The 24,875-nt window shown below is 49.6% G+C and overlaps 2 protein-coding genes and 1 long non-coding RNA gene across 7 annotated transcripts in view; 1 reads left to right on the forward strand and 2 right to left on the reverse strand.

The window, feature by feature from the left end:
* The window catches only part of IL15RA (interleukin 15 receptor subunit alpha), a 48,437-nt gene extending 38,069 nt beyond the window's left edge, over window positions 1-10,368 (forward strand). Inside the window, exons 5-7 of the mRNA XM_082738754.1 lie at window positions 21-53; window positions 6,513-6,585; window positions 9,388-10,368. Of these exons, the coding sequence (XP_082594880.1) occupies window positions 21-53; window positions 6,513-6,585; window positions 9,388-9,559 (278 nt within the window). The 3' untranslated portion in view covers window positions 9,560-10,368. The remainder of the gene's footprint in view (window positions 1-20; window positions 54-6,512; window positions 6,586-9,387) is intronic.
* On the reverse strand, window positions 8,679-16,555 carry LOC309868664. The gene is made up of 2 exons (XR_014313773.1): window positions 13,102-16,555; window positions 8,679-12,492 (listed from the first exon to the last, which is right to left on the reverse strand). It is a non-coding gene; the product is annotated as an uncharacterized lncRNA (long non-coding RNA).
* Window positions 16,556-24,358: 7,803 nt separating this feature from the next.
* Window positions 24,359-24,875, reverse strand: part of FBH1 (F-box DNA helicase 1) — a 48,381-nt gene continuing 47,864 nt past the window's right edge. For all 5 annotated transcript variants that reach the window (XM_082738760.1, XM_082738761.1, XM_082738759.1 and 2 more), the window contains one exon: window positions 24,359-24,831. In XM_082738760.1, the coding sequence (XP_082594886.1) occupies window positions 24,661-24,831 (171 nt within the window). In that variant the 3' untranslated portion in view covers window positions 24,359-24,660. The remainder of the gene's footprint in view (window positions 24,832-24,875) is intronic.

The following is a 24,875-nucleotide window of genomic DNA, read 5'->3' on the forward strand; positions in this document are numbered from 1 at the left end:
AGCTGTAATCTCTTTTGCAGGTACATATTCATACCATTCTGAAGCTATGACTGGTAAGTATGCTTGTTTGTTTGTTTGCTTGTCCTAGCAGTGTTTATGCCCAGAGGACCTCCACTGCAGGGAGTGGGACCGTCCTGGTTTATGTGCTGCCCCAGCCCGGCCGCCAGATGCATCCCCTTCCACTTTAAAGGGTGTCTTGGTTTAGGTAGTAAGTTATAGGATCCCCCTACGTACGGGATTCTAACATGACTGCTTATCTCACTGCTGGGAGCTCTTCACGGTCAGGCTGCTGATGTGGGAACCAGACAGCTGGCGCATCACAAAAGGGCCTCCTTCCACAAAGCCAGGCTAGACTTGCATCCCACACTTACCAGAAAGCCACGAGCACATACTGCTGTTATTGCAAGGATGCTGTCATTCTGTCATAAATTGCATTCAGCTTTCACATGGTGTTAGCATGACACGCTTCAAGCAAGACTGTCAGAGCTCTCAGTTGAACATGCTTTTTACAGAAGATGCACACAACACTAAGGCTTGGAGAGAGGGCGAATGACCAGGGAGTGTGAGGAGGATTCGCAAGAATTAGAGAAAGAGAGGAAGAAAGGGGAGGAGAGAGGAAGGAAAGAGAAAGAAGGGAAAGAGAGATGCAATCATAAGAAAGAATCTAAGACTTTGGTCTGATAAGTTTTCAATAAGCAAACAAAACAAAACAGAACAAAAAAACCACCATAACTTTGTACAGACAAAAGTCATTTCTATTGTCTATTTACTAGTTTTCCTATGGGAGAATAACTCATTTTGTGGCTATATTTTATCTGCATCATGTGTCATCTAGGGGCACCTGGGTGGCTCAGTCGGTTAAGCATCCAACTGTTTCAGCTCAAGTCATGATCTCAGGGCCACGGGAAGGAGCCCCGCATCAGGCTTTGTGCAGAGCATGGAGCCTGCTCAACATTCTCTCCCTCTTCCTCTGCACCGCGCCCAACCCCCACATGTGCAGGTTCATGCTCTCACGCACTCTCGCTCTCTCTCTCTCTAAAAAAAAAAAAAAAAAAGTCAACCAAGTGGGTTCGGTCATTTCAGCAGCTAGTTGATTAGAATGGTTTTAAAATGATCAAAATGTATATGCAAAGGCAAGACATTTAAAAAAAAAAAAAAAGCCCCTCTGGTGAGTATTTTCATGGAGAAACTGTGCGATTTAATGACAAGGACACTGAAACTCTAATATGTTTATCACTTGAGAGGCAACCAGCAAATATGGTAGCTGACCTAATTTTTCTCCTTATGTCGCATATTACATTCAGCTTTCTACAAAGCTTTGCATTTTTTATTCATTTTTTCGAATTGGTAATATTTGCACAGGGTTTTAAAATTACAAATTACAAAAAGATACAGCGCGAAAAGCCCCATCTCAGACTGAAAATCCGCTTGCAGGCAGAAAGCAACCTCTGCTACCGGATTTCTGTGTATCCTTTCAGAGAGTCAAGCAGCAAACAGCTCACAGAGGACACATGACGCTAGAGGGATTATGTGTTCACTGTTTTGTACCTTGTTCATTTTCACCTAGTGGTAGCTCTTGGAAATCCTTCCTTATTGATACATTAAAACAACCTCGTTCTTTAAAACAGCTACAAAATATCCTACCAGATGGATTTGCCACAATTTATGTAACCCCCTCTTTGGACATGTGACTCTTTACATTCTGTGTAAACATACAGACATACAGACTATGTTCCAGTGATTAACTGGAAAACCCATCATTTTGCTGTGTGCGAGTATATCTGTCGGATAAAATTCTCCACCTAAAGTCTGGAGGGCCACATTTTCTAAATAGATTTATTTTATTTTATTTTTAAAGATTTTATTTATTTATTTGACAAAGAGAGATCACAGGTAGGCAGAGAGGCAGGCAGAGAGAGAGAGAGGAGGAAGCAGGCTCCTGTCGAGCAGAGAGCCCAATGCGGGGCTCGATCCCAGGACCCTGAAATCATGACCTGAGCCGAAGGCAGCGGCTTAACCCACTGAGCCACCCAGGCGCCCTCTAAATAGATTTAAACAACGACTTTATTACAGGATATCATCTTATCATGTTTCTCCAGTTCATGACTTTCACTAGATTAAAAGATCAGAAACTCCTGGGGCACCTGGGTGGCTCAGTGGTTAAGCCTCTGCCTTCGGCTCAGGTCATGATCCCAGGGTCCTGGGATCGAGCCCCGCATCGGGCTCTCTGCTCAGCGGGGAGCCTGCTTCCTCCTCTCTCTCTGCCTGCCTCTCTGCCTACTTATGGTCTCTGTCTGTCAAATAAATAAATAAAATCTTTAAAAAAATATATCAGAAACTCCCAAATTCTGAAGTATGATGTCATAAACATTAACTCAACACCTGCAGTAGGCAAAGATAGTTCTGTGCAAGAAACTAGAAATACGAAGATTAAAAAACAGATGAAAAACTTTAAATCTTTCCTGTTACATAAATAAGATTTCCTTCCTCCACGGTGCTTCAAGGTAAACATGTTAGCACCCGCCTTAAAAGACCGATCAAGTCATTATTAGCAAAGAAATAAAAAATAAATCTGAGTTATATTTCATTAGGTGTTATTTTAAGTTTTATCAGCGAGGAAGGTGTAAACTGAAATTAAAATCATGCTCGTTGTCTACAAACACTTAGTGATGGTGTCTGCCAACGATGTCACAACAGTCCTGGCTACCTGAGACCCAAGAGTTTGCCCCTGTTGGGTACAAGCAGCAGAGACACTGGCTGACTCCTCGGCCATCTGCAGGTGCTGCCGTTTCTGCGTAAATAAGCAATCAGCGGACCATGTTTGTAAGCAAATATAGATACTTTACCATAGTGATCACTCAGCAAATGTTAATTAACTTAATATTTTCATCAGCCCATTGATAACTACTGATGTAATTTCTTAAAATGAGTCACATGAATGATTATCGCAACTTCTAAAAGTTGGGGGTTTTTTTTTGGTTCAACAGAAAATGGTATATAGTAGATGCTCAATAAATAGTAAATGAGCATGCAAATGAATACATCAATTTGGGGACTTCAACATTTTGATAAAGGTTTAGGAACTGTGATTCATCATTTCGGTGTCTTCAGTATCTACAGGCTCGCTTGGCAGGCTTTTTTTCCTTGAAGATTTTATTTATTTATTTGAGAGAGCGAGAGCGGGAGCGGGGGTCGGGGGGGACAGAGAGGGAGGGAGCGGGAAAGAATCGGAAGCAGACTCCCACAGAGTGCAGAGCCCCACACAGGGCTCGAACTCATGACCCTGAGATCATGACCTGAGCCAAAACCAAGAGTCAGATGACTAACCAACCAAGCCACCCAGTGCCCCTGGCAGCCCCTTTAATCAATAATTTCATTTCGCGATTCCAATATCCACTCTCTGATCTTTGACTAGGCTAGGCTACTCCTGAGGACTCCTGGCTGTAAAGTAAAAGGCCAGAAGGTCACCTATGACAGGGTTTGCACTGCCATGTTCATTTAAGACACTAGGAAAGGAAAGTTGATTCTTCAAACTGTGTTATACTTCCCATCTTTCATATCTGAAATGAATTCGCTGCAGTTGATATGCTCAGTCTTTAATAGGAGCTAGCTCTATGTTCTATCATTCATCTGTTTATTCAATAGATTGAGTTCTCACTGTGGGCCAGGTTGGTTCTAAATTGCAACAAAATGAAGATTTCTCACTGAGAAGCAAACAGCACATCAAATGTACTTTAACTTATGGACTGTGGATGGTTTCGTTCAGTCAGTTAGGTATTTACCAAGTACCTCCTCAGAACCCAGCACTTCCGATGTGCTTAGTGCTGTAAGAGACGGACGAGAAACACTGCCCAGGAACAGCAATACTCTTATTTCAAAACCGATTTCATCAGAGGCAGGCACTCCAGCACTCAGAAACAGCACTCCCTGGCTGACCTAGTTTACAGGTACTGCTAAGAAATGATCACCAACCCCCACCCAACTCCACCCCCGCCGCCATGTTCTCAGAGGACCTTTTCATCTTTCACACTGAACAGTGGCCACTGGCTGACTTGGCCACTTTCTTTGCTTTAGACCCAACACATACGGCGGGTTGAAGTCAAGGTGGGGAGCTACTGGCCTTTCTCACCCTCCTGAGCAATAATCCATTTTTTCTCCTTTCTCCGCCCAGACTCGAATCCTCCTCTGTTTTCCTCTGGCTCACCAAACCTCTCTGTCTTCCTCCTTCTCCAACCCACACCTCCCCTGGGAAACACAAAGCGGTGGGGAACTTGCCAGTTGATTTGTTCAGCTGGCATCTTAGTGATTTTGGTTTCAGTGTCTTTAACTCAGTTTGCCTGGAGGTAATGGAGGAAGAGGCCAAGGTATGAGTTCGTCCCTGGGTTCAAAGTGCTCCATCACATCATTGGCTCAGGAACCCTCCTCTCTCTGGAGTCAGGAGCCTGCAGGCTTGGTTCTCATTCAGGAGAAACAGGAAGAGGCATTATGAAAGCAAAACTATAGTTGACACGAACAGTCCTTTTCCAATAAATCCCTCCAAGGACAGTAAACGCATGCCAAGCTGATTAGTCAATGGAAGAGACTGTTTACCCAAGGGTACACCATTCCTAGGAAGTGTTTCTGGTTTTTAGTCATAATGATCACTAATGTTAAGTCTGAAAACTCAAAAACTTTCTTCACTAATTTGCCATGCTTCCTTGTTATTTTCTTTGGGACTTTTCTATTCGTGTTTATATTTTCTTAGGCACAGGTAGTTTTGTCTTGCAACTCTACTCTTTCCTCTGGTGACAGGACCACGTCAAAAATATCAGGGAAAAAGCAAACATTCTAAAAGAGAAAATAAGGATTATCTACAAGCCCACCATTACTTAATACATTGGTATCTATTCTTCAAGGCTGCCCTGTGCTACAGGCACACGCATGGCTTACTGGAGATTATTTTTTGGTTCATGTTTATCTCAGTCAGTTTTTTTTTTTTTTCCACTTAAGATATTGGAGACATCTGTCTGTGGTAATATAGATTCATTTTATAATTTTAAAAAGTTGGATGATAGTCCAATGTATGAGCAGACTACAGTTTAATTAATTTTCTATTAATAAGAGATTGAGATTAATATTTTAAGAATTGTCTGAAACAATACTTCCGTGAAAACACCCGGTGTATTTGCCCATTTCCTTGGAATCAATCCCTAGAAGTGGGACGAGAGAGTCAATGGGTGTGGCTTCTCGGAAGCTGAGAAAAACTGTACCACAGTCCGACCGGAGCCCCCAGATGTTCAGGGTCCTCACCTCTCCTGTAGAGCAGGTGGCTGTTTATCGGCAAGGAGATTTCACAATAGGGAGGCAAATTGGCCAACTCTGCCGGGAGCTCATTAGGATGCAAATGTTTTCGAAATAGGTTCGCCCTGCCTGCAGGCTAGCCCTCCGCAGGCTTCCTGTCCTGTCTAATCTCAAATGCCCTGCAGCTGCTGGCCTCCTACAGGCAAGTACTCCCTCCAGGCTGTTCCTTTCTTCCTTTTTTTTTTTTTTTTAAGATTTTATTTATTTGACAGAGAGAGAGAGAGAGAGAGAGAGAGATCACAAATAGGCAGAGAGAGGGGGAAGCGGCTCCCTGCTGAGCAGAGAGCCGGATGCAGGGCTCCATCCCAGGACCCTGAGATCATGACCTGAACTGAAGGCAGAGGCTTAACCCACTGAGCCACCCAGGCACCCCCAGGCTATTCCTTTCAACTGAACCCAGACAGAATCTTTCCCCTTCCTACGCCACCCTGCCTGACTCTTATCCCTAACACCTTTTACCTCCTCTCTCTTCTTACCACTCTTCCTCTGCCATAAAAAGTTGCCAGTAAAAAAAACCAATCGTGATGGGGATGCCTGGGTGGCTCAGTCGGGCTAGGCGTCCTACCCTTGATCTCAGCTAAGGTCTTGATCTCAGAGTCATGAGTTCAAGCCCTGCATGGGGCTCCATGCTGGGCATGAAGCCTACTTAAAAAAACAAACAAACAAACAAAAAAAAAACAAAAAAGATGAAATTGGAAGAAACATGGCACTGAATGCTATTGTTTCTCAATCAAGATTCTGTGAAGTTGAAGGAAACGGAGAGGCTGACCCACGGACAACTATTTTCTGACTTGGGACTTAGCGGCGGACCTGGTTTCCCATCCACATACTCCCAACCCCAGCCTGTGAACTCCGAGGCCTTTGCTTTCCCCTCCTGTCCGGTCCCCGGGTCACCCTGGCCCTAAGGATGGATTAGGAGGGGGGGGGGGGTATGACCTAAAAGGGGACGGTTTGAGCTGGTGGGAGCGGTGGGAGAAGAACGAGCTTTCTGCCCAGCAGTAGTGAGTGGGGCTGTGCGGACCTCCAGAAATGTTAGTAACAGTCCGCTGGCTGCGAGGGCCTGCGGCTCGCTGGGCAAGACTGTCGGCGGTGAAGAGTTTTCAGACTCTTAGACATTCTCACTCCAGCTGCTGGGACTCTCCACGTGACAGCTCAGTTCTGTTCTCTTGCAGCGGTGATGGGGAGCGTGCTTCCTGTGGTCTGTGTGGTGCTGGTGGGAATTCTGGTCTGTTACCGAAAATCGAGGTGAGTAGCGCGAGAAGCACGTTGCATGGGAGTCTTCCTTCCTTCCCAGAAAAGAGCATCATCATGATTCCGCTGTCCCATCGAAGCAAGACGCTCTTCCCTGGCTTCTGAGGCTGGCTGTCAGGCTCGCCCACTCCTGTACTGACCAAAGGGAGAGCCGGCCCTGGGAGGCCCTCCAAGGCCACCCCCTGGAGACAGGGCAGCCAGAACCTAACTGGTGACAAGGGGCTGCTCTACCTCCAGGAAAGAAAAGAATGAACCAAATTGTCTTTCCTTTTCAGAAGGAAAGAACCTACCCAAATAACCAATCTGATGGATATGCAATTGCTACAGTACAACCATGAATATATTTTCTTGAACGTACTCATTAAAGATAGGGATACTTTATCTTATTTATGCACTCGTTAAATGTCAGCCTGACTTTTGTATTTCTAATCATGGAAATTCTTCCTTCACCATTGGTGATGAGAAGACCGTTTCCACCACTTGCTAAAATTTCAGTTTTTGTTATTTTTCTAATCTTGAGGCATTTTTATCATTTTCATTAAAGCCTTAAATGACATATTAGCCTTAATTTCATGCTTGTACCAATTAGAAACCAGGAACCAGCATTCTGTGTTCATATGACTGTTCCGGATCCGTTCTCAGCATCGCACAATGAACAGCAGAAATCCGATTTGCTGAAACAAAACTTTTAGTTGCTAGTTATAAAGAAGTTTTTTCTAAATATACCAGTATAAGGATGATACCCTTCTTCAAGCCTCGCTTTGGCAAAACGAACGTTCCATGAAATGCCACTGTGAAGCTGAAATGAAAGTCATCTAAAAATCACATCCATCTTTGGGAAAGCTGTTAATACCATCGCAACTGAAAGACACGCTATAAACCTCATAGATCGTTTAGAAACAAACACACTAAGGTTGATGTGTGACTTGGAAATCTGTCAAAACGGTCCCCCAAAGGCTAAAATGTTGGCAAAATTTAAAAAATGGCTTTTATAAGAACTTTCGAAGTGTCCTTTTAACTAAATTTCCACATAAGATGTTGTATTTGGAGTTATGTTCTTAAGAGATTACAGTGAGGGGCGCCTGGGTGGCTCAGTGGGTTAAGCCGCTGCCTTCGGCTCAGGTCATGATCTCAGGGTCCTGGGATCAAGTCCCACATCGGGCTCTCTGCTCAGCAGGGAGCCTGCTTCCTCCTCTCTCTCTCTCTATGCCTGCCTCTCTGCCTACTTGTGATCTCTCTGTCAAATAAATAAATAAAATCTTAAAAAAAAAAAAAGAGATTACAGTGACTATATTCATCGATGTTAAAAAAACGCACACCATCTTTCTTAAGCATGAGATGTTAAAAGTAGAATCTTGCAAGACTTTGTAAATTTGGTATGTTTGGCCAATAAATATGCTGCTAAGATGAAAATAACAATATTCACTGATTATAGTAAAGAAATATTGATAAATATATCTTTTAAGAATTCATAAACCTGAAAAGCAGTACTTGGTCATTTCGTGAATCGATTCTTTGCTGTAAACTTCTTTTTTACAGATGGGTTATTAGGTAGGTTGGTCATTCAACAGACTGGCTTTCAGCGAATCATTTTCAGTACACTGGCCTAGAGTCCTGACTATAGCTTAGCTCTCCCTCCACGGAGCTTAACGCGTTTACATACTTGGTAACTGAAGGGGGCTGACACCAAGGAGCCTATTAGTTTCAGGTGTAAATCCCACTGATTCAGCATTTTCATGCATCACGAAATGATCCCCATGAGAAGGCTAATTACTGCCAGATGCCACACAAAGTTAATACACCATGACTGACTCTATTCCCTGTGCCATACGTGACAGCCCCGTGACTTAGTTATTTTGCAACCAGAAGTTTGTGCCTCTGAATCCCCTCCCCCATTTCACCTGCCCCCCAGCCCCGCCCCTCTAGCAATCACCAGTTTGTTCTCTGTATGGCTTGTTTTCTTTGTTCATTTTTCTTTTTTAGTTCCACAAATGAGTGAGATCATATGCTATCTGTCTTTCTCTGTCTGACTTATTTAACTTCGCACTCTACCCTCTAGGTCAATTCATGTTGTTGCAAGTGGCAAGATCGCTGAGTAATATTCTATCTTGTATATATACATCTTTTTTTAATCCATTTCTCTATCGATGGACACTTAGTTTGCTTCCACATCTCGGCTGGGGCAAATAACTCTGCACTGAACATGGGGAGCAGCTCTCTCTTCCAACTGGTGTTTTTGTTTTCTTTGGCTTCAAAGTATTTACTTTGAAATGTCTTAAAGAGTTGTCTGTCCTCAAGAGGTAGATGACAAAACCCATGGAAGAAACTGCCGACCCAGATACTCGGGGTCTAAAAGCACGAGTCCTTCAGTGACAGGGAGACACGTGGGATTAAGATGTTCTGCCTTCACCATCTTGGTTGCTCAGGGACCGGTTTCTTTAAACACATACCAGGTACCAAGAACTGTTTTAAAAGCTTTGTGCCCATTGCATCATTTTTAGCAAGATGATCGTGTCTGGCTTTGCCGGGCTCCAGGTTACGCTCTCCTTTTTGTTCCTGCTGTCTGAACTACTGCTTTTTAGCCGAGGACTGGAAAAGAGGGGGTATGCTGCTCCGACAGCACAGGGAATCTCTGACGGATGAGTGGCTTAAAATACCAAAGTCAGATTTCAATGCCAGCCCTGAATGGAGGTGAGCTAGGCTTTCCCCCATCTGAGTGTTCAACAGGAACCGTCTGTTCACTCGTGTTGAGGGCGACCCTCTCTTTTCAAAACCTGTGAATGATCTGCTTTACAGGCACACTGCGCAGACACCCGGTGTTGAAATGGAAAGCATGGAAGAGATGCCAATGAACAGGGGAACCAGTGGCAGAGCGGAGGACGCAGAAAACTACCCACACGACCTAGGACACTCCAGGGAGAGACTGAGGGCAGCAGAGGCTCGAGCGAAGGCACCGACCCTGCCCTAGCCGAAGAGGACCTGGAAATGACTCAAGATCTTGGGTGCCAGCAGAGAGCCCGTCGGGATGATAAGGCAGAGTCTCGGCGTCATTGTATCGATGGCTCCCAGGTAAGACACCTCCTCTGCTGTCCAGTCTCAGGATGGATGCTCAGGACCCTCCCGGCCCAGCCTCGGGTGCAGGGCTGACTTCCCCAGGTCCCAGCAGCTGAAGCTCTCCTGGCAGTGGCTGAAAGCCTCGGCTTTCCTTTTATTTCATGTGACATTTATGCAGGATAGCTTAGCAGCCTGACCATTCTGCCCCTCATCCGGACTTGAAGTTTACAAAGAAAAGAAAAATGCCTGAGACGCTAAGACAGTTAGGTCCCTTCTGCTGGCTTACGGGATGGCTACAAGGATGACAAGAGCGTTGGCAGCTCCAAATCGCTATCCCCCTATGGAGGCGCGAGCATGAACTGGAAGGAAGCAGGGAGGTATCGTGCTGCGTGAATCCGCTCGACGTAAGGATCCAGAAGGAAGGACAAGGAACTCGGGGACATTTCCCATGTATATGCGGGGACATTTCCCATGTATATGCGGGGACATTTCCCATGTATATGCGGGGACATTTCCCATGTATATGTGGGGACATTTCCCATGTATATGCATTTCTATTTATACTCCCTATGCATTATATCTACATATTTTATGTAACTGTTATTTTGAAACTCTGCCTTGTATAAACAAAATATCTATTTTCAATACAAAAAAAAAAAAATCACTGAGAAGAAATGTGCCACAAATAAAAGAGAAGAAAGAGTGGGAATGCAGAGTCTCAAATGGTTGAGTTTGGCTTTTTTTTTTCTAAAAGAAAAATAATTAAAAAATAAAATAAAATAAAATAAAAACCTTCCCTAAAACTGGATCCGATCACAGGTTTGGAGAATCTCTCAAAAGATTTCCCCGTGAGAAGCAACAAGTGGCAGGGTATGGCCCAGGGGTGCCTCGCACACACACACCGTCTCTTTCCCTGCACTGTTCTTTCTTTTTTTAATTTATTTACAAAATCGGGGCCTCATCCCACCTCCTCATTTTATAGATGAGGAAGCTGAGGTCTCTGGAGGTTGACTTGCCCAAGGTCACACGGCTCAGTTAGTGCGGGGCTGGGCAACACTTAGGAAGGGCGATGGGGCAGGAGAGGTGCAGCCCCAGCCAGAACCCAGCCGGGGGCGGCGGCATGGTCAGGCCACCTTCACGGGGCTATGGAAAGTGGGACCCCGGCTCGGCGACCATCCACGGGCCGCCAGCAGGCTCAGCTCGCCAAGGGCCATTCCCTACTAACTTCTTCACATCACCAATCTCTGTGGTTTCATCAAAATTGAAGGAAGGGTCCGAATTTCACGTGGCCGGTGTTGGGTGTTTAGAACGACGCCCGCTTTCCCAGCCTGCAAATTCTTGCCCAACGAGAGGAAACTCATTGCTGTCACATGAGCGGAGCCGCTGTATTTGTGGGTTTAATCACTCCACTATCCTGAACCTGCCTGATGAGCTAAATGTTTTGCTTCTCTCTTCAGCTGTTTGCTCCTACGTTTCTTGAGTTCACCATTAACTGGATCCATTTTGTTCTTTATACGTTTTAAAAGTTTGACCCTTGTGATTTCCAAAACTAATTTCACAGAAGACACAACTCGGCACACACACACACACACACACACACACACACACACAAATGCATCCAGTAAAACCAGAAGTTTGCAAGGCTTCTCCTGGGGGTCAAAGTGTTAAGTCATAGGGGTACTTCACGGACTCAGGCTTCTGGTTCACCATCATCTTTGGAGAACTAATATGACGACCTCGGTGGGGGGGGGCGGCCCATTTTGGGGCTGCCTTGACAAGTCCAAGCACTACCTCGCATTCGGTCCCCATTTTACCTGAAAATAGTACTTGCTGATGCCAGAGGGTCTTGTTGGTGGGGGGTGGGGGGGGGACACAGGGACCAGAAGTGAGGAGGAGGGCGCGGAGAGCAGGGACAAGGCCCAGGAGGAAGGTGGGTGTGAGTTCCCCGGGCAGCGAGCAGCAGGCAGCGGGGAGGGGGAGGCACCCGGCTCCTGCTGCACCCCGGCCCCTTCCTAGTCCCTCCCGTCTCCCCGCTCTCAGGAGGCTGCACGCCAGAGTTTTCCGAATCGCCACCTTCCCCTCTCCTACCTGAAAGCCTCTGATTCTTCAGCCTGGGGCAGGGTCCTGCCGACTGAGCTGGAACGACGCTCCTTGCTCTAGTTACCTGCTGCTGCAGACCCCACCAAAAAGACACCAAAAAGACAAAGAGCAATCCCCAAAATGGGGGAAGAAGCTTGAAACCCCACTGTTGAGGGTCTCGGCGGGCCAGTGGGGCTCGGCCAGGCGGCTGTGTCTTATCGGGCAGCAAACAGGCGCTGCGTTCAGGGCCGCTGGGCTGAGCCGGAAGGTCTGAGAAGGTTTCCGCGGCTTTTCCCACGGTTCAGCAGCCTCTGAGCGAGCCTGGGCTTCCCGACAGCATGGCGGCTCGGATGCATCCGAAGAAACTGCCAGGCCCCTTGAAGGCTAGGGGAGGGACCGCCACATGTCACTTCTGTTGCATTTGCTTGGTCAGCGCAAGTCCCCAGGCAGCCAGATAAGGGGAGGGGGGACAACAAAAGGCATCAGTGGAATCTATCTTTGGAGACTCTCTACCGCAATACTTTCTGGGGCCATCAGAGACACGGAATCTGGGTTGCGATCTTTGGCACTCGGCACATGCCAATAAAGTCCCGACAGCTGAATGATCCAGGGGTGCCTGCGGGGGGGACTGGGTCCATCTTTTTATTTTTTTGGTGGAAGAGGATTTGAAAGTTCTTCAACGGACACACCTTTAGCCCGCATCTGTCAGCTGGCTGAGAGCTCCGTAATTCCGTTTTCTCCACTTTCGTTTCCCGTCGTCCGCAACATCTGCCACAGAGAAAACGGATCGCTCTCTGTCTTTTTGGTCTGCTTTTTTCCTTGCCTCATAAGTAACCATTATCGTCTTCTTTTTCAATCTTTCGGACATTAGGCAAGGAGCAGACACCAAAGAGACGCGTTTAAGGGTCTCTCCGTGTTTCTAACCATCCAATCCATTCTCTTCCTCAAGGAAGGACCTTTTACCATTAGCCTCAGCATGTCGAGAATGTAACAGAGAATCCTGAGTTTGTTTGTTTTCCCACAAACCTATGCTCCTTGAAGACCAGGCCAGATTCAAACCGTACAGGAATTCAACGGGCAGCTCTTTTCCTAGAATTTATAAAGTCACAACACTCCCTTTATAGGGAATTCTGGCTCCTTTCTCCCCCGAGAGCCGGTCTGTAAATCCAGCCATTCTGCTCGCTCGTTATTTTCAGCTCCCCAGAGTGCAGCGTCCTTCTTGTCCCATTTTGGGGACCTACGGTGGCGCTGGATTGCCTCAGTGCCCCCTCACCTAGAAAGGCAGATATCCCCTCTCCTGCTCCCAGCCGGGTCTGGGGCCCTGACGGGGGCCCGTCGGATACCCTCACCCAGTTAGAACTCAGAAGCTATGCGGACCTGCTACGGCGGCAGCCAGCAATGCTGCAAGACCATCAGAAGCTCGTCGTACTGTTTCTTGGCTCTGGTTTGTCTCCGTCATCCACACCGAATCCTCCAACTTCCCACGATTCTGTGAGCTCCCAACATTCTTTCAGAATAGCTTCTTTTTTCCTTAGAACAGACCCAGTTTCCATTCCTTGTCGCTGAAAAGTTCCCAACTGGCAGGGACTCTGGTGCGAGAGCATATTGCAATGAGAGAAGGAGAGAAATGGGGACGAGCCGTGACAGGCTGAGGCGAGAGGGTAGGAAGCAGTGACAGTCCCCCTAATACTCCGACATGCGAACCCAGCAGCCCACGGCAGGCAGGGGATTAGTTCCCGAAAGTCACCGGGAACGGCACGCCCACTGTGAGGGCCCAGCTCTGGGGGACAGCACTGCGCCATCGTGAAAGACCACGGGGTCAGGAAAGTCCAGGCCGTAGACGGTGGCTGCTGTTAGCGGCAGGGAACAATTGAGAAAACAGAGTAACAAGCTCAAATCCTGAAGGTCTCCATTCGAGCCACAGATGGAAGCCTAGAGACTTCTAAGCCCAGGCTGGAGCTCATCCTTCGGAGAGCAGAGCCAGGAGGGCTGCAAACCCAGACTGAGAGTCTGCGTCCTCCTGCTGTTGAGTCACGTTAGCGAGTTCACAGCCTGCCAGGTTTCGTAGCTGACGCGGACCGGGCAGTATTGGAATGAAGGTCCGGGGGAAGTGTGCAGGGCTCCCAAGGACCCCCTCTCCCGCATTTACCCCACCTGGTCCTCAGAATCAGCCCCCAGTTTTGTCTGGCAACGCAGCTCCTCACTTCGAGGTAATACTGTTTCCTGGGCTCGGGAGTAATCTCGCAAGAGGAAGCCTGTTCTCCTGGTGACCCACCTCCGGACTCGGGGGTCCGCAAGGGAAGAAAGAGACTCGGCTCCCACAGAGGCCATCCGGAGCCTCGCTCCGCGCTGCCACCCTCACTGCGCTTGCCTTTGCCTCCCGGGAACTGTCCTGTTGTCTTCCGCGGGCCAGGCACGTTGCTCCTGGTCAGCTCATGGTCATTCCTGGGCCATCCTCTCCACACCCAGTCTACTCTCCAAGAGGCAGCCTGGTTTCTACCTTCTCCGGGCGGCCTTCAGTAACTATTCCAAAGTACAAAATCCCCTGGCTCTGAGCTCCCGGAACATTCGCTGTGCGCCCTGGAACTGTGGCATTTGCTTACAACTACTTTTGGGCAGCGGAAGGAGCGCAGGACTTAGAAGACCTGGGAAAGCTTAGAAGCTTTCCTTCTGGCCTCGTCAGCTTGGAAAAATCCCTGAAGTCACACACTCTGGCATTCCGTCTTTAAAGAGGAAGTGACAGATGGACGGTCCCTCCCACCGAGGTGAGGAACAAGAGGGATACTTGAAAGTGCTCTGTGACTGGCATGTCTCTCTCCTCTCTCTAGGCACTGGAGATGCGGAAACTGAAGACCTGGGGCTTATCCTTGAGGTGCTTACAGCCCGGCCAAAAAAAAGAACCTTCAAAACAAAGAGCTCTTAAGACCAGCTAGTCAATACCAATGCCACCGGGGTCATGAACAAAGGAATGTCGCAGAAGTGCGGGAAAGGAGGAAAGAAACCGCTAAACGGCCTAGATCCGTGGGGAGTCCTTTCTGATGTGGTGGGACTTATGAAGAAGCATGGCTGAGATCGAAGCAAACAGAAACAGGCAGGGGGGGTTCTCCGAGGGCCAATGATAGAGGTGGGGACACAGAGAGAAGAGTAAGGCAGACGGCACCGGCGAGCCGGGGCCCCGGCATGACTGCTGGGTGACCGCATGTCGAACAGATCAACATGAGCGAGACTTCAAGAGCAAAGGTCTCACAGGAACTGGTCCTAGGGTCTTCTGCCGCATCCCTGGCTCCAACCAACAGCCCGGTAGATGCTATCACCACGAACCGAGAGGGTCACCTTTCCAGGGCTCTTTCTTCAGTCCTTAGGCAGAGGACCAAAAGCACGAAGTACAAAAGAAGCGTGTCATCTTCAAAAATCCCCTTTGAGAGAAAGGGGATCTAGAAGGCACGCAAGTGGCTCTGCACCCAGTGGTCCGGGGCCGCCTGGCTGTACGGGGCGGTCCATGTTGCCAGCGTGTTACGAGAAGCCTTCGCTCCCAGAAGTGCCTTGGGTGCTATCCAGGGTGGGGAGCTGAGAAGGATCTCTAGTTGCTGCCCTGAGTCCTGACTAATTAGAGCTGCCTCGCTCTTGTATTAGGAGTCATGTCTGAAGAATGTCATGGCTAAGAACATCTGAAAGCCTTCTATGCACTCAGTTCCTAAAAAATGCTGTTGTTTTTTGTTTATTTGCAGAGTCGTTGTTCCAAGGGTTTCCATGGGGGCAGTGCAAATACCGTGGGTTTGGAGATGGCATGGGAGGTGGAGTCCGAGCTCTGATCTATGTGCTGCTGAGCACAGTGGCCTGGGCCCACCACTCTAGAGCCTTCTACTACCTGCTTTTCCAGCTTTGTTGGGGGAACCACATGGAGTAAGGGACATGAAGTCCTAAGTGTGTCTACTGTGTAGGAGGATTTTCCAAAATGAGATCTGTTTATATGCTGGAGAATCAGCCACCGGCGGCTACCTAACCCTCCCCTTCCTTCTCAAACAAGTCCCAACATTTGGGTGTTTCTTCTCTTCCACACAGCCATGCACATCAGAGAAGTAGACAACCCAAGCTCCAGGAAAGGAGACCCTGAGTAACTGAACCCATGCCCTCACCAGCGCCTGGCTTAGGAATGGACAGATGACCATCACCAGGAGATGACATCTCATCTCATGACCATAGATGATGACAGATGATTGTCACCATGGAGGTGGGGAAGCTTCTAGGAAAGTGTCCTGGCCACAGAAGACGGGCTTCTCACTGCCACTGCGCGTCTGGATGCCCTGCCCCAAACTTGTGCAAACAGCCTGTAGCAGGGAAGTCAGCCCAGGCAAAGGGCAGAGGCAAAAGAACCCAGCTTCTCCACAGCAGTGCTGAGCGGCTTCTGTCACCGCCCTACACTCTGTCCCCCTCTGCACTCCTAGGGGAAATCATAGCGTTTATCGTTCAATGCCCTTTGGAGTTTTTGTTTTGGGTTCTGGCCAAAAAAGTGATACAAAATCTGATGCTGAATTTGTTAAGAGAAAATGGGAGACATCCTAACAGACCCTAAAATGGGGAACTGGCTGCGCAGAGGCAGTAGAACAGAGGGCAGGGGGGAAGGTCCCTACTACTTTTGGCTAAGAGCCAGGGCCCCTCTATTATGTGGTCGTAAAGCAACGGATTAAAATGTCACCTGTTTTACTGGGGGCCCAGATTAGGAAAACATACTGTGAGGAAAGTGATGACTTAAAAAGATCCAGAACCGCTGAGCTGGACATTTAGGAAGGGAACACGAAACTGGGGTGCTGATATTGTGTTGGGTACTTCTCGGGCCCGAGGTGCAAGTTTGAAAGAAGCAGGAGGGGGGTTTTAAGCAGGAGGCTGACGAAACTTCACCTTCATTGCAAGAAGACACCATGTGCTTTCTTCGTGGACAGCAGAAGATGAACCGGCAAAAGCACAGAGAGGCCACAGGCCGGGCCAGACGGGAGCACCGGTTCAAGAGCGCAGGTGATGGAGAGAAATGCAGGGACTTGAGATTCATGGGAGGTCAGGTCAAAAGGATTTGCGCGTTGGTTCTTTCCTGACGTGGGGAAGGGCACAGGGAGGAGCCAGCCGGGCGGGGGGAGGAAATCAAGAGCTGCCTTTGGATGTCTGAGACAGAACCAAACCGTCCCATGGAGTCCGCAGGCCGAGGCAGTTAGGGTTGAAACTCCTCTCTCCACCTCGCAGTCCAAACCGCTAGGAACGGGAAACACATGGAATCACGGGTGGTGGGGAATGTGGGGCCAACACCACCGGGCTCACTCGGAGAATCTGCAATTAAGCAGCCCAGGGAGGAAGGCAGCTCCCTCCAGAGGCTCCGAAGGCCCTCGCAGCCTAAGGGGAAGGCCTTTATTGAAAGACCTCAGGGGAGGTCTTCCTCTGTCGGGGGCAGGGTCTGGAGGGACTCCAGCCACCTCATTTGGGGCCGGTTCTACCGCACCCATTCGCTGGCAATGCAAAGCAGCCGGCTCACAGACCTCCCCGGCCCCACCGTGTACCCCGCGTTCCTCAAGCCCAGAGGGGCAGGGGGGCTGGGAAGGATGGGTGGCAAAGACCCGGCGGGAGGAAAAGCATCAGACAGAAAGGGGTCTCGAGGGCCGTCCAAGCCCCTTCCCATGCAGGCGGCCGGCCCAGAGGCAGACCGGTCCCACCACAGGACAGCAGGGCCGGCCACACAGGCTGCGGATGGGGCTTTCCGCGCAGGGGGAGCCCCCCCACCCCACCCCCCGCCCCAGGCCCTGGTACTGGTGTGCTCGGGGTCTAGTAACTGCGTGTGGGCCTAACCCTTGGCCTTCTCTGCGGTCGCGCAGGCAGCTGGGGAAGGGTACGCAGCCACTAGAAGCGTGGTGTTGAGGTCGAGCCTGTGCAGTCCACCTCCGCGTGTCACCCCCACATCAGCCTCAAACCTTCCACACTCTCTGGGGGACCCGCATGGCGACTTCACGACAAACATGCTAAGATGACTGAGTGACAGCACCTGAAACTTCCTCCTTAGCCATTAGAGGGGCTTTCCTGTCTCCCTCCAACCCCGCCCTCCCCGTCACCCCCCCCAGCCGCCCCCCGCCGGGGTCCTCCCTCCACCGGCCCCTCTGCTCTCTCCCACCCAACACGGACTTTCCAGACGACCTGCCCTGATGCCACGTCACCCTCATCCACCGTCCTCCCGTTCCCAGCCTCCCTGGTGCCTCGTCTATGTGCACAGTGTCTGGCTTTCACTTCCCGCCCCTACTCTAAAGGTCGGTCGTACGGGCAGAGTCCACGCCAATCGCGACATGAGAGACCTTTCGGGAAAGGCACCCCCCGCGAGGAGGACGCTGGTTGAGAATCTCTGAGCTGACGTCTGCTGTGTGTCCTGCATCTCTAGATAAGCCCTGAGTGACATCTACTTCCATTTCTCCGTTCCAGGCACGGTAGCCAACGTCCTACAGCGGAAGCTGAAGGTCAAACACACCCCCCTCTGAACCCGCGGCTCCCCACCTTGGACCCCCGAGGAGGCGAAGAAGCCTATGCAAACACACCCGTGTGCTACTGCGCCAGGCAGTGAACGACCTGCCTTCCTTAATCCCGTCTACACAACCTGCTGCTTTAGTTATTAGAGTTAATCGTGTCCTTGTTCCTCTGCCCCACAGGCTTAGTTTTCTGTCCGTTTCTGTGAAGTACTTCCCAAGGTTCCAGAACAGGAGGGCTGCCCCCCGCTCCCTTTCGCTTCCGATGGCTTGTTTCCTGGAGGGGAGCCCTCCACCTGCTTGGTTTGCTCTTGACGTTGTACAATTCAATCTTCTAGAAGCTTCTTGGTAGACAAAATGTCTGTGCCAATGTGCCTCTATGCTGCTGCTCATTTGGCTCGGTTCAGAATTCTGTGCTGGAAATGGTTTCTCCTCAGTTGTGCGGGGTGAGCTCCGTGTGCTGCTGGCTGTGCATCGGAAGACATTGGATTTGCAGATGACTTTTTTCTTTCTGGGAGCTTGGAGGATCTTTGCCTCTGCTGTTCCTAAAATCTCACTATAACAAACTCACTGTAGGTCTGTTTTTCATCCACTTTGGCGACCATTTACTGAGCACGTGAATCTGGAAACTCGTGGATTTGGCTGTGGGCAATTTTGATGATTTTTTTAAAAAATTTCCCAACCTCTGTCTCTTTCTTCCTGAAACTTCTATTATTCACACGCTCAACCACTTCAACTGGTTCTGACTACGTATTTCCTGTTTTTTTCAGTTTGTTTCTGCTCTGCTTTCTGGATATTTTCTCTATCTTTCCAACAATTCTATTCTTTTACACTTTCAATGATGTTCAAATATTCACAGATGTCTGTGTATGTGTGTGTGTGTATATATATATATATATATCTTGAGCCTATTATTTCATGGTTGCACTGTCTTCTTTTATTCTCTAAATACACTTAAGAAATTTAGCTGGTTCCTTTTCCCTGCATGGGCTGTTTTCTCCAAGATGATTCAGCTTGTTGTGATATGAAAGTTGGATATCAAAACAAACTAAATGCAACCTTCACCTTAGAAATTTTCAGATGTTTGGCAAGTCTTGGTTTATTACTATATGAGTGAGACACTAAAAAATGTGTTTGAAGATCTGAGGACTTGGGTGGTTCGAAGACCATATGCTCTTGGCACTGGGTAATCTGGCTGGCCAATGTCCTTAGGGAGCCGTGATGTCACCGTCAGCATCTCTGCTCAAGCGGGTTACACGCCCCAGCGAAGGAACCGGCCCCCTCCCACGGAGCCTAGGTGTGCCCGCACGTGTGTGTGTAAACTTCCTATGTTGAGATTCTAACCCCAAAGGGGATGGTATTAGGAGCTGGGAGGTCATTAGGTCATGATGGCGGGGCCCTCGCAAACGGGGTTAGTATTTATAAGAGACCCTGGAGAGCGCCCTTGCCCCTCCCACCAGATGAGGGCACAGCAAGAAGATGGTCGTCTGTGAACCAAGAAGCAGGAGGTCACCAGACCTGGGATCTGCTGACACCTTGATCTCGGACCTCCAGCCTCCAGAACCCTGAGGAATACGCGTCTGTTCATGAGCCTCCCATGAGGGCCTCCTGCTATCGGAGCCCCAGCACAGTCAGGCAACGGCCTTGTTTTCACTCTGGCCCTGCCCTCAGCTACTCCGAGTCTCTTACGTGACAACCGTCCACCCAGAGGTGAAGCCTCTGCCCTTCTGCTACGGTTGAGCATGAAAAGCTGCCCAGAAATCTGAGGCCCTAAACTATTTTTATTTCTTTTCCTTTTCTTCTTCTTTTTTAAAAAATGAGGCTCCATTCCCAGAGTAGAGCCCTACATAGGGCTCTAACCTATGACCCTGAGATCAAGACCTGAGCTGAGATCAAGAGTTGGACACTTAACCGAGCCACCCAGGTGCCCCTTACTGGCTTTTAGAAATTCTTTTTTAAAAGACTTTTTATTATTTGAGAGACAGCATGAGTGGGGGGAGGAGGAGAAGGAGAGGGAGAAGCAGACTCCGTGCTGAGCAGGGAGCCCCCCCCACACAGGGCTCGGTCCCAGGATCCTGGGATCATGATCTGAGCCGAAGGCAGATGCTTAACCGCCTGAGCCACCCAGGTGAACTTAAATAAACTTTCCTACCAGTCTTCCTGGTTTTCGCTCCACCTTTATCCTCTCCTTCCAGAAACACCCAGCGCCATCAGTGCCCATCAGTGCCCACAACTTCTGAGAGTTCTTGGGCTTAGGACTCCGTTTACTCGATGAGCTAATAAGTCAGTCACCACTCACTTACCTCTTTCCAACTGCCAAAATTTTATAACTTTTATAAAATGTTATAATTTTACCTCCTTTTTGTTTTCTTTGCCCTTACAGGTTTATGCCTTTAAAAAAATATATATCCTTTTACTGCCACTTTGGTGTGGTTTCAGAAGACATGTCTTGTCCACCCAGTCCCCTGGAGTCCCCCCACCCCCGACCGCCCGGTGGCTTCTGGCCTCACTGAACCAGCGCACGCTAAGCGGCCGCGGACTTCACTTGACCTTCACTTGACCTTCGCTTGACCTTCACTTGACCGCGCGCTTCCGTTTAAGCGCCGTCCTGGTCTCCTCGTGGCAACTCGGTCTCCGGGAACCAGGTGTCACTCGCTTCACGGGTCCTCCCCCTTACCTCACCCCAAGTCTGGGCTTCCGGCGCCTTCTTACGCCTCTGCCCTTATTCCTGTCATTCTGCTGGAATAAGCACAAGACCCTTAAACTGAACGACCTTCACCGCCACTTACAAACTCGCAACCCTAAGACCTCTATTTCCAGCCCGAAGCGGCATGCTCAAGTATGGATCCGTTTCCCGAATAGCCTCCGGGACGAATCTACTTGGAATTAAGTGCCCCAAATTCAACACGCCACACTGACACCCCATATTCAACATGCTAACCACTGAGGTCATCCCTGCGTTCACAAGTCTATGAAATCTCCCCTGGTCTGCCTCCGTGGAGGGTGTCCTCACCCACCCTGCAGGAAGCCAGATGACAGAAGCCCCATGCAGACCCTGTGGCCGATAAGCCACACGACCGGGGGTCCCGCTGAGACCCTGCCACTGTCCACCCTCATCTCAGCACTTTCACGGTCCCGTTGGTTCCACCTTCTTAACATCAAGAACAGGAGTTCTCAAAATTTTTGCGTGCCACGGGATCGCTTGTGGGGCTTGTCAAACACCAACGGCTGGGCCTAGATGTCAGTGTGCGACCCAGGCTGAGAATCTGCGTTTCTGACAAGTTCCCAGGTGACGTCGGTGCTGCTCATCTGGGGACCACACTCCGAGAACCACTTGTCTAGTCACCAGCGCTCCTAACCGTCCACTGCAGTTTCCCTGGTCCAGCAACACACCTCTGTGCAGAGCTACACCCCCTGCATAGTTGGAAGGACGTTACTACCATGCTCTCTTTCCCAAAAGACAATCTGAGGTCTTAAAATCTTCAGTGATTCCTCAGAGTTTTTCCAAATCACATTCAGATCCCTGGCCTGCTGTTCGAGGCCCTAGACGGCCGGCCTGGCCCCCTGCGAGCCTGCGGCTACTGTGCGCGCCCTGGACCCCAGCCACACACCCTCTCCTCTTGACCCAAGCACGTCCCACGGCCTCACACCTTCAGTGGGCACATCCAGCTGTTGGTATGATGTGATATTTGAAAACACCTATCAAGAGGTGTTATAGGTTGCCCCAATACCATCACCTCATTATCTTCTTAGAAATTTAAAATCTGATTTATGTCTTGAGAGTAATTACAAGAAGGAACAAATTAACGCCCAGTCTAGGATACACTGAGGTATCTCGACACTTACACTGCAAGAATAATTTTTATTTTATTTCAAATACCTTCCACACATGACAGCATTCGTGTTTATATCGGCAACTGCATCAGAATCTCTACACACACACACACACACACACACACACACGGTCAACACAGAAAAGGTGGAGATCAATCGGAAGCTTTCTTTGAAATGAAAAGCCAGAGCTGGCTAGCAATAGACTGAAAATTCTTAAAGAACCAAAAAGATCTCCCCGAGTATCAAATAAGAGAAATTAATAAAAAGTAATGAGCCAAAATAAAAATTCAGAACTAGCTTTTAACTATTTTCTTACTCTTTCCCCAGTTATTGTGGGTCAACAATTAAAAAAAAAAAAGACTACAGAAAACCTTGCAAAAAAACCATTCACAACTCAATAAAATCATGAAAGCCTCTTATTTTAAAGACTCACTTTTAAAGAGACTGAATATATTTTCATTGTCATGTGGTGTTTATGTTTTTGAGTAATGCATTTATTTTTCGCATCCAATCGCTCCTATTAAAATGATGATGGATATTTAACTTATTTTTTAAACTTATATTTTTACTGCCATGTAAAAATTCTTTTTCTATTTGAAGCACACCAAATATTTAGCTTCACTCCTTTTTAAAAAACTCTTAACACTTGAGAAGCGCCTGGGTGGCACAGTCACTTGAGCGTCTGACTCTCGATTTCGGCTCAGGTCACGATCTCAAGGTCATGAGACCGAGGCCGTAATGGGGCTCCGCTCAGCAGGCAGCCGGAGGGCCCTCTCTCCCCTTCCCGCTGCCCCTCCCCCCTCCACGCTCAGGCACTCTCTCAAAACAAACAAACAAACTTAACACTTGAAAAATGAAATCATCAGTATTAAGATTCCTAGATTCTGTTATTTTTTGAAACTAGTGCCAAAATGCTAGTCCTGACACGGTGTCCCAGCCGCGCCGTCCTTTTGTCCTTCCTGCTGTCCCTTCCTCCTAGACAAGCTTCCCAGTCTCGACCCGCCAGCTAGCCGCCTGTCCTGTTGGTAAATGCAGCTCCAGCATCACTGGGGTCGGCAGCCCTCCGACCTGCCCTGTGGCTCGCACGCCTGCCGGCCCGGTGCCGGTGCAGCCCTTCCCCCGCAGCCCGTTCATCTCCGCTACCATTGCACTTGCACTTGCGTCTCTGGGAGCGGCGCCACACGCAGCGCGTGCCCCGCCGCCGGCGCTCCGGGACGGTTCGGAGACTTGATGATTCTCCAGCAAAGGCACGGCTAACCCTCTGGCAGGCACAACTTCATTTCCAGAAAACACGTGGGTGAACTCTTGCTGACTACCCCTCTCCCCACGCCCGCTCTGGAAGGACAGTGAAAACTGTGACCAACCCAGATCCACAGTCCTCCCACGCGCTCTCTTACTCTGGGTCACCCGCCGAGCATTACGTAAGGCGAGGCCGGGAATCCGGGCCGAGCGGACGCAACAGCCCCGTCCCACGGCCATTCAAGTCTCCCACGTCTGCCTTCGGATTCCCATCCTGTGAACGCTCCTCACTCCTCGATGTGCGGACCTGAACTTGGCCTTCATCCTTGAGAGCACCCCTGGGCCCCCCCGACAGCGCCGCTCTACTCACCGGCCGGCACTCTGAGCTCCACCAGCCGGAGGCGGCTAAGGGGAGGCTGTGACCATGGCAGCTACGAGGCCCGCTCCGGACGCCGCGTGGTGGGCTCAGGGCCTAGGTGTGCCGAGCTCTTTGGGCAAGGCCGCGCCAACTCCCCCACCTGCCGTCTGCGTCCCTGACGTGCTGTGTGGCAAAACGTACAAATACCAGATCCATGTACATCTGGACGACGGCGGTTCTGTCACCGGTTTCTGTAAGAACCGTCTTACTACCTGCGCCCGGCGTCCCCCGGCAGCGAACCAGGTACAACGCCCCCATGTCTCCCTAGGCCCCACCCACCCCCACAGGGGCCAGACAGCTCCACTTCTCTGTCAAGCATTTCTGACCCCCAGTTCTACGGCTGGGAAACACAGAAGTCTGGCTCCTGTCACTCTGCACTTGTCGTCTCGTGTACTATGCTGCTCCCCCATTGAGACTGTGCCCCCCGTGTAACGAGGAAGGCACACGCTATGTCTCTTCATGTGTGATTCCCCACGGCACAAAACCCCCTTGTGTTTCCAGCCGTCGCTCATGGCCCGGCCGTGAAGTCTCACACTCTGCTTGGTGCGCCATGTGAGCAGGGACCCAGGTGTGGGAGAGTGAGCAGGAAAGACAGAAAGTCGGAGAAGGTTCGAAAACCACAGGGCTGCGGCCAGGGGTCACACAGAGGTACGCCAGTGCTACAGTGCCTGTTTAATTGAAACCTTGTAATAAAAGTTTAAATACATAAAATGTTTTTTTTATCAAAAGAACATCCCCCGTGCCCCAGCCTGATGTGCACACAGCAGGGGCAGCAGAAACTGGCTACCTACAGGGAATGGAGAAACGGCACGTCCAGCTCTCGTTGGCTTCATCCTCCTCCGAAGATGCCCTGTGTGTGAATTCAGAGTCCCGGGTGAGTGAAAACCCTACCCTGCACGGGCTTTCTTCAGGCAAGGCATTCGGTACCAGGGAGAAAGCGCCTCTCGGCTGTCAGAAGACCAGGAAGAGCAGGGCTTCGTGTCTGGGAAGCACTATGTTCTCGACGGTGCGTTCCATGGCGTGCACCTGCTCGGGGGAGGCCGTTAGGAAGGCCAAGGGCCCGACGCGCTGCTCCGCACACGAGTGGCAGAGGTAGCCTCCCTTGTTTTCCTTCCTGTTGCTCTGCAGGGGGGAAGAGAAAGAGGTCAGGTGGACGATCAGACAGC

This window comes from Mustela nivalis (genome assembly GCF_964662115.1).
Source record: "Mustela nivalis genome assembly, chromosome: 7".
NCBI classification, from domain to species: Eukaryota; Metazoa; Chordata; class Mammalia; order Carnivora; family Mustelidae; genus Mustela; species Mustela nivalis.